This window comes from Anas platyrhynchos, chromosome 2 (assembly GCF_047663525.1).
Source record: "Anas platyrhynchos isolate ZD024472 breed Pekin duck chromosome 2, IASCAAS_PekinDuck_T2T, whole genome shotgun sequence".
NCBI lineage: Eukaryota > Metazoa > Chordata > Aves > Anseriformes > Anatidae > Anas > Anas platyrhynchos.
This window is the reverse complement of record NC_092588.1, coordinates 22,985,572-22,997,891: the sequence shown is the minus strand read 5'-3', so window position 1 is coordinate 22,997,891 and position 12,320 is coordinate 22,985,572. Positions and strand designations below refer to the sequence as shown.

Sequence of the window (12,320 nt, the reverse complement as noted above, 5' to 3'; positions counted from 1 at the left end):
AATTCTTTATTTTACTAGGAGTTTTTTACTGTTAGCATTTATATTTTTGGAAATGTACTCATTTATTAAACTGTAGTAAATAAAATCTAAATTATTCCTAGGTAAGGACATCTGCAGATCAGTCAATCATGGCTGTGAACATCTTTGTGTTAATAATGACGACTCATACACTTGCCAATGTCATGACGGATTTGTACTGAGGCAAGATGGGAAAACATGCCGAAGTAAGTAGCTTATGAATAAAAGGAGAAAATTCATTTCCCTTTTACTTGGAAATTATTAAGTGATTCATAGTGGTCAGAGCAGAATACTGTCCTTTATAGATCATAAGATTTTTAGAAATTAATTATTGTTTGAACTAAATCCGTATTTCAGAAAATCAGCCAGTTTTAAGTCTGAATGTGGCTTTTAAAATGTGAACCTAATTTCTGGACTATGCCAAAATTTAATCTTGAGCATAGGATGTTGCTACATTTTACTTTGATGAGTTGAACTTCTAATTGCCACTGTGTTGTTCTGTGTATACTCATGTGGACCATAATTTAACCTGTTCCTTAGCTTAACCTCTTATCATGGTCTTTAGTACATGACAAGCAGATGAAACTCCTTCAAACTCTTTATATGTTTTCCAATCTTTTCATAAATCTCTTCTTGCTTTCCTAAAGCCTTTTTTATGTATCAGCATCCTTGCGGGGACACCACAGTGGTACAAAGTCTTACAATACAAGGTACAGTAGGGTCCAGGGTATAAGAACTATATCCCTGATTCTGTTTTGAATCTACCCTTTTTTTTTTATGACCAAAGATAACGTTAGTCTCTGACCATACAACTCTGCTAAAGCTCATGTGTAGCCAGTTATCTACCATGATCATAGCTACATAAGACTCTCAGTCATACAAGTGTCCCACATCCCGTGGGAAGTACGGCCTTCATTTTTTTTTTTTTCTAAATATGTTAAGTCTAATTCTGGCTATTTAAAAATATATACGGCTTGTTGTTACTCAGCCTGCAAAAAGATTCCTGTCTCTTTATATCAGCAGCTGCTCTATTTTTATTTGCAATTGCTTCAACTTTGGAATAACCTACAAACTTTGTCAGTGATTATTTTACATTTTCTTTAAGATTGTTCATTAAAATGTTAAATAGCACAGAGGAGGGCAAATTCTTAGAAAGAAAGCCACTTGACGATTCCCCATTTACAATTTTTCCTGAAGACCTCCCTAGCCACTGTTATAATAATAATTATAATTATTATTATAATTATTATTACCCATATAATGTTGATTTTCTAGTTATTTTTGTTTTGTTTTCTTAATCAAATTAAATACCAAGGCTGATACTGTCCTGGATTCTCCATTGTATGAGTAACCTGAGCTTTACAAAACAGTCTCATAGTCAATTTTAAAAGATACTTATTTACTTTTCCCACATCTATTTTTCCATAATACCAACTAGACTAATTTTCTTTCTTTGATTTTCTCTAAATCAAGGTCAACATTATCTTTTCCATTGTTTTAATGCAGATCAGTGTCAAGCTGACAGGCTTACAGTGAATTAGTTACCCTTTTCAAATGCTGTGTGTGTATGCACAGGGAATGGAAACTCCTCGGTGTTTTGGGGTATTCCCTGGAGTTCTGGGAGGTAATGAAAAAATAATGCTAGGCATCCAATGTGGTGTTCAGCCAGCTCTGTTACACCTCTTGGCAAGTGATCTGGAGTTACTACTGTTTCTTCAGTAGGTGCTGTGTGACTTACTACTCAGCTCACGAAACATCATTCAAACAATATTATCAGTAGCCTATTTCATAAGTCCCAGTTTGGATATACTAAATATTTTTTACCTTTTCTGCATTAAGATTGACAGTTCTATTATTTCTGTCTACTAATTAACAATATTCTGTTAAATTTGTTTTCTTTTGTTTTCAAATAACCTTTAAATAACTTACTCATACTGCCCTTCATTATGTTGGTCATGCACTCTCTTTTCCTTTATCTTATTATTTCCATGTTCTTCTTTTAATTTCACAGGTTTTCATTTTCAGTAAATAATGTGAATTTTCCTTTCATTCATTATTCATATCTTATAGCTGTTTTCTGTTTCAATTTCTAACGGAGGTTGGTTTCTAACTACCCTAGTACTTTTGTTTTGATGATGTGACTAAGGTTTTTTTGGAGGTGTCTAGTTAAGGTTATCTAAAATAACCTTAAATGGTGCAGTCATCCTTACTTTTTTTTTTTTTCTTCCATCACAAAATCCTTTGGCTCATAATTGCTTTCAGCTATGTAAAATTTATCCTTCTGAAGTAATAGCTGTTTGTTGCTGGCTTGTATTTCATTCTGTTTGAAAACAACAAATACTGCACACAGCTGTGCATAAGCTGACGCTAACTGATGCTAATTTTGACTTCCATAACCATTTCTTCTTTACCTGCTAGAACAGGATCTAGTCTAGATTATGTCTTGAATGTTGTTGAGTTAGAAGATTGTCCTCTGTAGTATTTTTGGGAATTTTTGTGTTGGCAGCATGAAACCTCCAGGTAATGTGCCTCAGGCTGAAGTCCTTGTGAAAATATAAATGTCTTCTCTACACATTGAACTTACTTGCTCTGCTAATTGCTAAGAACCAAGAGAAGCCAGCTGATGTAATCTGGATTTTGGCAAAGCTTTCAATACAGTTTTTCACATTATCCTTCTGGACAATATATCCAGCATACAGCTAGACAAATAAATAGTACAATGGGTGAACAGTTGGCTGAAGGGTCAGTCTCAAAAGGTGATAGTGAATGGGGTTACATCAAACTGGCAGCGAGTCAATAGCGAGGGTCCACTGGGCTGCGTTTTACGGCCAGTTCTCTTCATTGTGTTTCTAAGTGATCTGGATACAGGATTTGAATGCATACTAAGTAATGTTGCAGGTCACACTACATTAGCAGGAGATTGTGGTGGGCTAGGCAGTTACTAACATGAAATTTAACAATAGTTAAGTGCTCGATTCTGCACCTGGGATAGGGCAACCCTAGCTGTATGTACAGACTGCGAGATGAAAGTCTGGAGAGCCGCCCTGAGGAAAGGGATCTGAGGGGTTTTGGTCAACAGCAAGTTGAACGTGAGCCAGCAGTGTGCTCTGGCAGCAAAAAGGGCCAACCATACCTTGGGAAGCATCGAGCATGGCAATGCTAGCCAGTTGAGGAAAGGGATTGTCTCACTTTGATCTGCAATGACGTGGCCTCACCTCAATTACTGTGTGCAGTTTTAGGTGCCACAATGTAAGAAGGACATAAAACTATCAGAGAGTGGCCAAAGGAGGACAATAAAGATGGTGAGGGTTCTAGAGGGCAAGACGTGCAAGGAGCGGCTGAGGTTCCTTGGTGTGCTCAGCCCCGAGCAGAGCAGGCTGAGGGGAGGCCTCATGGCGGCCTGCAGCTCCCTCACGAGGGGAGCGGAGGGGCAGGCGCTGAGCTCTGCTCTCTGGGGACAGCGACAGGACCCGAGGGAACGGCATGGAGCTGGGACAGGGGAGGGTCAGGCTGGGGGTTAGGGAAAGGGTCTGCACCCAGAGGGTGGTCGGGCACTGGGACAGGCTCCACAGGGCAGTCATCATGGCACTGAGCCTGCTGGAGTTCAAGAAGAGTTTGGACAACGTTCTCAGACACACAGCCTGATTTTTGGGTTGTCCTGTGTGGAGCCAGGAGTTGGACCCAGTGATCGATGTGGTTTCCTTCCAACTTAGGATATTCTATGGTTCTGTGATTCTGACCAATCTGAACTTTGCTGTCAGAGGTATCCACTGTTATATTTCCTATGTAAAAGTAGTTCTGCATTAGCAACTGGGAATATATATATATATATATATGTATGTATATATACATATATATATACATACATATATATATATATAATATATATATGTATGTGTATATATGTATATATATATATAATAATATATATATTGTTGTTGTTGTTGCAGTGAAAAAGCAACAGGGAATGCTGATAGATGGCTTGACTTCCTCCTGTACTTTCTCCTCCTCTATCCTTCTTGAAGAGGTTATGACCAACTGGTTTTAACACTGCACTCATACAAATTCCCCTATCAGCTTTCAGCATTTTATTTATCCTCTTAAACGAGTAGTTCCTAGTCTCCTGGATTTTGCTTATGCAGTTTTTTGGCATTGATGTAAGAGTCCCAAAGAATTGTTTTGCTTTGTGTCCTGTGGTGTTTTGCTTAATTTTCTTTTCACTAGCATGAATTTATGCTAAATGACTATGCTAAATTACTCCTTCCTTTTTCTCTTACTGCTGTCAGTGTAGCATCCTCCTCCTTAATCTGGTCAGATTAATCCTAAAATAATTCATTGCCAGTGGGAGACCATCCAAACTGTGCAGTTCTTTCTGCTCAGATAGTAAAGAACTCATGCCTCATGTGAGCTAAACTGCTAATCATTCAACTAGCCAGAAATTTGCTTTCAGCATGCATGCTTCCATATTTCTTTGCTCATGGGATTACCCATACAGTCTTTATATTTATGTACATATATATAAAAAAAGTTTAACTAGCAAATCACATTAAATATTATCTGACTATTGCTAGGCAAGGATATTTGCAAATCAGTCAACCATGGCTGTGAACATGCCTGTGTTAATGCTGGTGATACATTTATTTGTAAGTGTCGGGAGGGATTCCTGCTACGAGAAGATGGAAAAACGTGCAGAAGTAAGTAGTCTGATATTTATCAGCATACTTTTTATCTGCAGTTCATGCTTGTGTGGAAACATATTAACTAGCAAGAGCTGTCATCTGTTCTCAGATAAAAATCTTTGCAAAGCAATCGACCATGGCTGTGAACATGTTTGTGTTAATACTGATGATTCCTATATCTGCAAATGCCATGATGGGTTCCTGCTGAGAGAAGATGGGAAAACCTGCAAAAGTAAGTAGCATGATAACTTAATTTGATGAATTACACATATAATCAAGACCCCTGCTGATACATGTTAACTACCAACTCTCTTGTTTGCAGACAAGGATGTTTGCAATTCAATCAACCATGGCTGTGAACAAGTTTGTGTGAATACTGAAGACTCCTACATCTGCAGATGTCATGAAAATTTCATACTGAAGGAAGACGGAAGGACATGTAGATGTGAGTAGCCTGAGTCATAAGAGTATGTTTTATTTTCTTGAGGCATTTAAGTGTTGTGCCTGTGAGTGTTTCCACATGTGTATGTTTATTAGTGATTTCTAACTACTTAAGCTACTTATTAAAGATGTTATCTCTTCCTAAAGAATCTCATCTAACAAACTCCATCCATTCTCCTCAGATAAAGATGTTTGCAAATCAGTTGACCATGGCTGTGAACATATTTGTGTTAATACTGATGATTCCTATATCTGTGAGTGCCACGAGGACTTCGTACTGAAGGAAGATGGGAAAACTTGTAAAAGTAAGTTGTTTAATCTTCATTATGTATTTTCTGATCCATTCATGAAGCATATCATGTAGTGTGTTCTTTGTGTCTTTAACATGCAATTAACTTCATAAAATAGCATACAATCAGCTTCATGGAAATGAGCTTTGTCATGGAAGATTATTGCTCTAATTTTTATATTTTGTGAAAGTTATTTACCTGAATAACTGTGCTAAATATTATTTTCATTATTCCCAGGTAAAAATATCTGCAAAACAGTCAACCATGGTTGTGAACATGTTTGTGTTCCAACTGGTGATTCATACGTGTGTCAGTGCCACAAAGGGTTTATACTGAGGAGAGACAGGAAAACATGCAGGAGTGAGTAGCTGGAACTTTTATGGGGAATGTGTTCTTTCAGTCATAAAAGTGATGACAGCCTAAATTTTTCTCAAAATTGTTTTATGCCAGTTTTGCTTTTGACAGCAGATTTAATAATGAAATTCTCTTAACAATTCTCAGATAAAGACCTGTGTAAGTCCATTGACCATGGCTGTGAACATGTGTGCATTAATAATAATAATTCATACAGCTGTCAGTGCCATGAGGGTTTTGTCCTGCGGCAAGATGGAAAAACATGTCGAAGTAAGTAACTGAATAAGTCTATCAGACACTTCTCCAGCATTACCACATAAAAAACTGAAAGAAGTCCTACTTCTTTGTCATATGTTCTTCAAATGACATTTGAAACGTTTGAATTTATAAATATGTTAAATAGAATACATATAAATATTTCAATTTTTCATAGGCAAAGATGTCTGCAAATCAGTTGCCCATGGTTGTGAACATATTTGTGTTAATAATGATGATTCATACAGCTGCAAATGTCAGGATGGATATGTACTGAAAGAAGATCAGAAAACATGCAGAAGTAGGTACATTTTATTCAGAAAGACTTTGTTTCTTTGATTTTTAAAATTTCTTGACCTCACTTCAAATGCCTCACTTCAAAACTGATGTATTGTTTGAAAGCCCAAACCATATGTGAGTGTGATGGAATGTCTTGAACAATTTAGCTTGATGTTCTTGTAAGCAAAAAAATAACAGAATGAATGGTTGTTTTAATACAGTATCAAATACAATAATAATCCCTTCCAAACATCAGGAAAAAAGTCAGAACAAAATCTTATTATCAAGGAATGTGTACTTTAAACAGATTCATATACTGTGGAGCTTTTATCTTTATATACTAAATTGTAAAATATCGTTAATTCTATTTTCTTATCTTATAACATGACACCCTTGGAACATGATATGCATTTATCTCATCACCCTTCTAATTTCTGGAGGAGAAACTCATCTACTTGAGCTCAGTAAAAATATTTATTCTGCAAAAATGGATGCCTTACTTGAGGAGAGTATTATTACCAAAAGAATGGTAATATGTTCATGGCTGATCTCAATCATAATTAAAACAGTTCACCATGAACTGTTGCCCTTTCTTGACATATGCAGTGATATTGAGGTGGTTTTGATATTTAGTGAATTTCCATTGCTTTAGTAAGTGACACATTTTTTCCTCAGATGACTGCAGAAAGGAATTCTTGGACACCGGTTCTAAAAAGGAGCTATTGTCCAGGAAGAAACATCCAAATGTTAAAACTGAAAATTCCATATCCCTGCTGACTTGCTAACAGACAGCTTCAGTAATTGCTGCAGTCAAAGCAGGGTGCTTACAGCTGCTTTCATTTTTGCAAGTGCACTTGACCAAGTATGAGAATTCCAAGTTTGTCAGTATCTCCTGGATTGTCTCGCAGCTTCAGTGGGTAAAACAGAAAACGTTAATTTCAGCAATAAATAAGGCTTCTAATTACAAGATTTTAAGAAAGTTACAAGCAAAACAATGTATATAAACCATTCTGATCCAACATTATCAGCTAGGCACCCTTCTAGCATTTACTGTCTCCCCTATAATTTTTTAGCTGTTTGCCAGTAGAGGCTTAAATTTGAGCTATAAAAACACAGGCATCGTCTGAATTTTTCCCTAGACATGAACCTCATCCCAAGCTGTACCTAACCCTTCTCTTTCAGCCTTCCCCAGCTCTTCAGCTCTTACCTCATTCTTTCCTGCAACTCTAAACACAACTTCTAAATTTTCAACTTATATGCAAGTATAGCTTCAGCAACTCATCTCTTTGTACCACCTTTATGTTTTTGCTACTTCTGCAGTACAAATACAGCTTCAGTGATTCTCTTCCATTTATTTCAGTGTTGGTCATCTACACAAAGGTAAAGTTAGCCTACAGGCCCATCCCTAGAAGAAAATGGTCAAAACTGTTTCTATATCCTAGCTATGTTCTTCAGTTACAGTTTTCCCTACTTAACAATCATTCTTAAAATTTGCTTAAAAATCTAATTTACTGCAAAGTTTTAAACATTTGAAGTATTATTAAGAGTCATAGTATTCTACAAAGCAGCACATATTGATAGATATTCATCGTGATTATATTTTTATTATAAACTACAGTCATGGGCACACTCTTACCTTTTGATATGAACTGTCTACAACATCTCTAGAATCACTGGCAAGATTGTCTGAGCCAGGGTCAAGGTACTCTATATGATACCTGAGTTCATATAGTCCGTATGTGTCTAGGTCCTATTTTCAGCTTTGTCGACTTGTTCATGATCTAAACACTGCTGCTTATTTCACAGGATGCACCGAAGGCCCAGTTGACCTGGTGTTTGTGATTGATGGATCGAAAAGTCTCGGAGAGGATAATTTTGAAATTGTGAAACAATTTGTCTCAGGAATATTGGACACGCTTGAGATTTCACCCAAAGCAGCTCGAGTTGGTTTGCTTCAGTATTCCAGTGAAGTCCGCACAGAGTTTACATTAAGGCAGTTCAGCTCAGCCAAAGACATGAAGAAAGCTGTATCACAAATGAAATATATGGGGCGAGGTTCCATGACAGGACTGGCTCTGAAGCAAATGTTTCAGAGAAGCTTCACAGAAACAGAAGGCGCCAGACCATTTTCAGCAAATGTCCCTCGAATCGCTATTGTATTTACGGATGGACGAGCCCAAGATGAAGTCTCTGGGTGGGCTGCTAGAGCAAAGCAAACTGGTGAGTGGAAGTGTCTTTGATTCTTTCTTAAAGGCAAATATTGTGATAAAGAGGATGTAGAATCATAGAGAATCAGAGAGTAGTGATAGTATAGGGATAGCATTGAGCATCACTTGCTTTGTATATTTTATTATTGTTGTTGTTGTTATTATTTTTCTTCCTTTTCTGTCCTATTAAACTATCTTATCTCAACCCACAAACTTTTACTTTTTTCCTCCCAGTTCTCTCCCCCATACTCCGCTGTGTGTGCCAAACATCTGTGTGGTACCTAGCTGCCTGCTGGACTAAACCACAATGATGCTGCACATATTTTTTCTGGTTTTGTTTTATTGACTTGATATGACGGTCATGGTGATGTATGAGTAGTGTAGCCCTGGTCAGGACTGGACTTCTTTGTGCGAAGAAAAGGATATGAATAGAATATGCGCTAGCAAGGCTGCTGCTACAATGAAATATAAACCAAGTGCTTTTAAAAAATTAAAAAGAAAGATTTATACACTAAATAGTGAGGTCTGGGTAAGTAACTGGAGAATTTACAGGACTGAAGGAAAATAGTACTAAGCCAACCTTGCTTACTTACTGAATGAAACCCCAGCTCCAGACTGTTTATACTGATATTTGTAGCACTACAAGCCAAATCCATCCCTTGTGTAATTGCAGTGTAGGCAATGTAGTAATGTTGAACATAAAATTGGCCTTGAATGCTTTATCACTGATATCTCCAAGTCTTTAAAAAGCAACAGACTTCAGCATGACTGGTTCATTCATTAAATTGAATAAGCTTCTGGTGAATGTTTTGCTTTCCTGGCTGAAGTGCAATTGTAGGCAGATTCATGACAAAAAGTAAGGAGATGCTCGAGCAAAATATTGAAGAGTTGGAAAATGCATATTTTATGATGTTATCAGGCCCAGGATTCTTCATCAATAAGGCTAAAGTTACAATTCAGTGAGTATGTAGCTGTTACTCTTCAGTGATAATAGAGAGACACCAAACCTTCTTATCTTAAGTTTTATCTGAAACTTAACAACTGAGAAGTCACTGTTTGCTCTTGGAACTTGCAAAAGAGATTGAAATACTATGAAGCTAATTGCTCTATTATGAATCAGAAAATCAATACTAGCTGTGGACAATTTCTATGCCAGAAATAATGTAGAGAAATGTTGTGTCAAGTGATAGGTTTGCAAGAATAAAGAAATCTGTGGTTAGTTGCTGAAAAAGGGGATATTGAAGATCACCATGTTTTCTACTCGTTGCTTGTCTTTCCGATTAGAGGGCTGTGAACCACTTCCTCCCACCCAGCTATCAGAGTCTTTTTCACTCTTTTCTTTTCTCCCTAGCATGTCTGCAGGGGAGATGCCTGTATGAAGCATCCCTGCTGTGAGGGCCTTTCTCTCCTAGACCCTCAGGATTCCTTTCCCATGTTCTTACCCTCATGGGTTTGGGTACCTTTGCTGTGCCTCCCAGCCCATCCCTTAGAATGAAAGCATCTAGTATCGTTTTGCTCTGAGGATTCCAGTGAAAAAACAATTCATATATTTTTAAAAAATTACTGGCATCTTTCAAGAGTCTGACCCATTTGCTGACAGATAACAGGTTTCCCCACCAGCTCAGCAAGTGCCTTTATCACATGCACCCTGCCTGCACAGACACACACAGACCAGGAACTCTCAGTACAACTGGGAGGCTGACTTGTATGATTCACAGAACCACAGAGTGGTTGAGGTTGGAAAGGACTTCTGGAGGTCATCCCGTCCAACCCCAGAGCCAGCTGCCCAGGACCATGTCCTGATTGTTTTTGAAAATCTCCTAGGAGGTAGACCCCTCTGTGGACAACCTGTGCCTGTTCTCCATCACCTGCAGAGTGAAAAACTGTTTCCTGATGGTCAGAGGGAAGCTCTGAAGCTCAGTTTCAGTTTATGCCCATGCCCTCTTCTCTTGTCACTAGAACCACTGAAAAGAGCCTGGCCCCATCTTCTTTGCATCCTCCCTTTGGATATTTAGAGGCATTGATGAGATCTCCCCCAAGCTTTCTCTTCTGTAGGCTGACCAGTCCCAGCTTGCTCAGCGTTTCTGTATAAGAGATGTGCCAGCGCCTTCATCTTCTTGGCCCTTTGTTGGACTCTCTCTAGCATGCCCAGGTCTCTGTTGTACCAGGGAGCCCAGAACTGGACACAGTACTTCAGGTGTGGCCTCATATTCCTCTAGATAGGAATATGGCCCTTGGGTGAGTCAGCCAGCCCTGCCAGTTTTGTGTTCTCTGCAAACCTGCTGAAGGTATGTGCTGCCTTATCATCCAGCTCCTTAATGAAGATGTTGAACAGGGCCCAGTGTTGACCCCTGAGGTATACCACTAGTTAGTGGCTTCCATCTAATTCTCTTGGATGTTTTACAGTGCTCTTTATGGGTTCATTTACTGTTAGCAGTGGCCAACCAACCCTCATCTCTTTATCTTAAAAAACATCTACCTGTTAAATGACAGCAGAGCAATTTCTGCACATCTTTTAAATAACTGAAGCATATTAAGCCTGTTCAAACACATTTTTGAAGATATACAGCATATAATATATACATTTCTTGTGCTCTCCCGCTCTCTCTCTAAAATGACTAATGCTCACGTTTTCCTTTCATGGAGGAGCAGGGGTTTAGAAATGCCGATATAATAATTATATGCACTTTCTTTTGAACCTAGGTATAATTATCTATGCCATTGGAATAGGAAAAGCAATTGAGGAAGAACTGCTGGAAATTGCTTCTCAGCCATCATATAAGCATCTCTTCTACGCTGAGGATTTCACAGCTTTGGAGGACATAAGTGAAGAGCTGAAAGTCCAAATCTGTGAAGGTAACAGTATTCCACTTTGAGCTAAAAGAGGAATGAATGCTTATAGATCTATTTTGCAGGCCTGAAGTAACAAGTAGTTTTATTCATGGTGACCTCTGTCATAGTAGGTCATTGGTGTCAGACCTTGCAAGGCTCAAGGTAATTCTTCTGCTCTTTAAAATGTGAGGAATATATATGCCTAATCTATCACCAGGTAAAGGTATAGAATAATTTCATTTTCTCTATTTTCATAATGCTTGTATAAAATGTATGCTTCTGTGCTTAGAAGGATCAATTGCTTTCTTTTTGTTACACTGAAGTCAGCCATGCACTGAACCCCACCCTGCTGAAGCAGCATGATCTAGTTCATTAGGAATGTGGGAAAATAATAATGGATTTATAGAGCCTAATGAGACTTGTAAATTGCTCTTAAGATCAGTAGCAAAAGAAAAAAAAAAAAACAAAACAACAAAAAACAAACTCAGCAAAACAAATTATCAAGATCTGTTGTGCATATTTATAGAACATTAAAAACAGTTCACTGAATATATATTCAAAGCTACGAAGAGTGGATCTCAGTTGCACGTAAGCTCCAAGTTTTGCTTCACAAATGTGGAAGATTTGCTGCAGAAAGCACCCTTCCTCATTCTGGCACAAAGAGCCTCAATCTAAACATTCCCAGCTGACGTTTTGCAAGGTACAGGGGGAATGTGAGCTGGGATGGAAGCTGTTCAGCTAGAGGAAGGACAGTATGTTTCTCCCACTCACACGTTCCCAGGACTCAGCATTATTTAGAACATTCAAATTTATACCTGAAGCAAAATCCAGAAGCATCACTGTAAATAAAATTGAGCACAACACTAGAATTGTACAGGATGGTTTAATTTTCAGTACTTCTGTTTTTTTGTTTGTTTGTTTGTTTTTCTTGAAATTAAATGCAAACAGGTTTTACTTTGTTCTTT

At 37.9% G+C, this 12,320-nt stretch overlaps 1 protein-coding gene across 9 annotated transcripts in view; it reads left to right on the top strand.

Annotated features, from left to right (window-relative positions):
* The window catches only part of MATN2 (matrilin 2), a 79,252-nt gene that overhangs the window by 60,944 nt on the left and 5,988 nt on the right, over window positions 1–12,320 (top strand). For 8 of the 9 annotated variants that reach the window (XM_038174056.2, XM_072034445.1, XM_038174055.2 and 5 more), the window contains 10 exons: window positions 102–224; window positions 4,590–4,712; window positions 4,807–4,929; window positions 5,020–5,142; window positions 5,321–5,443; window positions 5,666–5,788; window positions 5,930–6,052; window positions 6,216–6,338; window positions 8,123–8,536; window positions 11,227–11,379. In XM_038174056.2, coding sequence (XP_038029984.2) covers window positions 102–224; window positions 4,590–4,712; window positions 4,807–4,929; window positions 5,020–5,142; window positions 5,321–5,443; window positions 5,666–5,788; window positions 5,930–6,052; window positions 6,216–6,338; window positions 8,123–8,536; window positions 11,227–11,379 — 1,551 coding nt within the window. The remainder of the gene's footprint in view (window positions 1–101; window positions 225–4,589; window positions 4,713–4,806; window positions 4,930–5,019; window positions 5,143–5,320; window positions 5,444–5,665; window positions 5,789–5,929; window positions 6,053–6,215; window positions 6,339–8,122; window positions 8,537–11,226; window positions 11,380–12,320) is intronic. The other variant, XM_038174058.2, reaches the window with a different exon arrangement.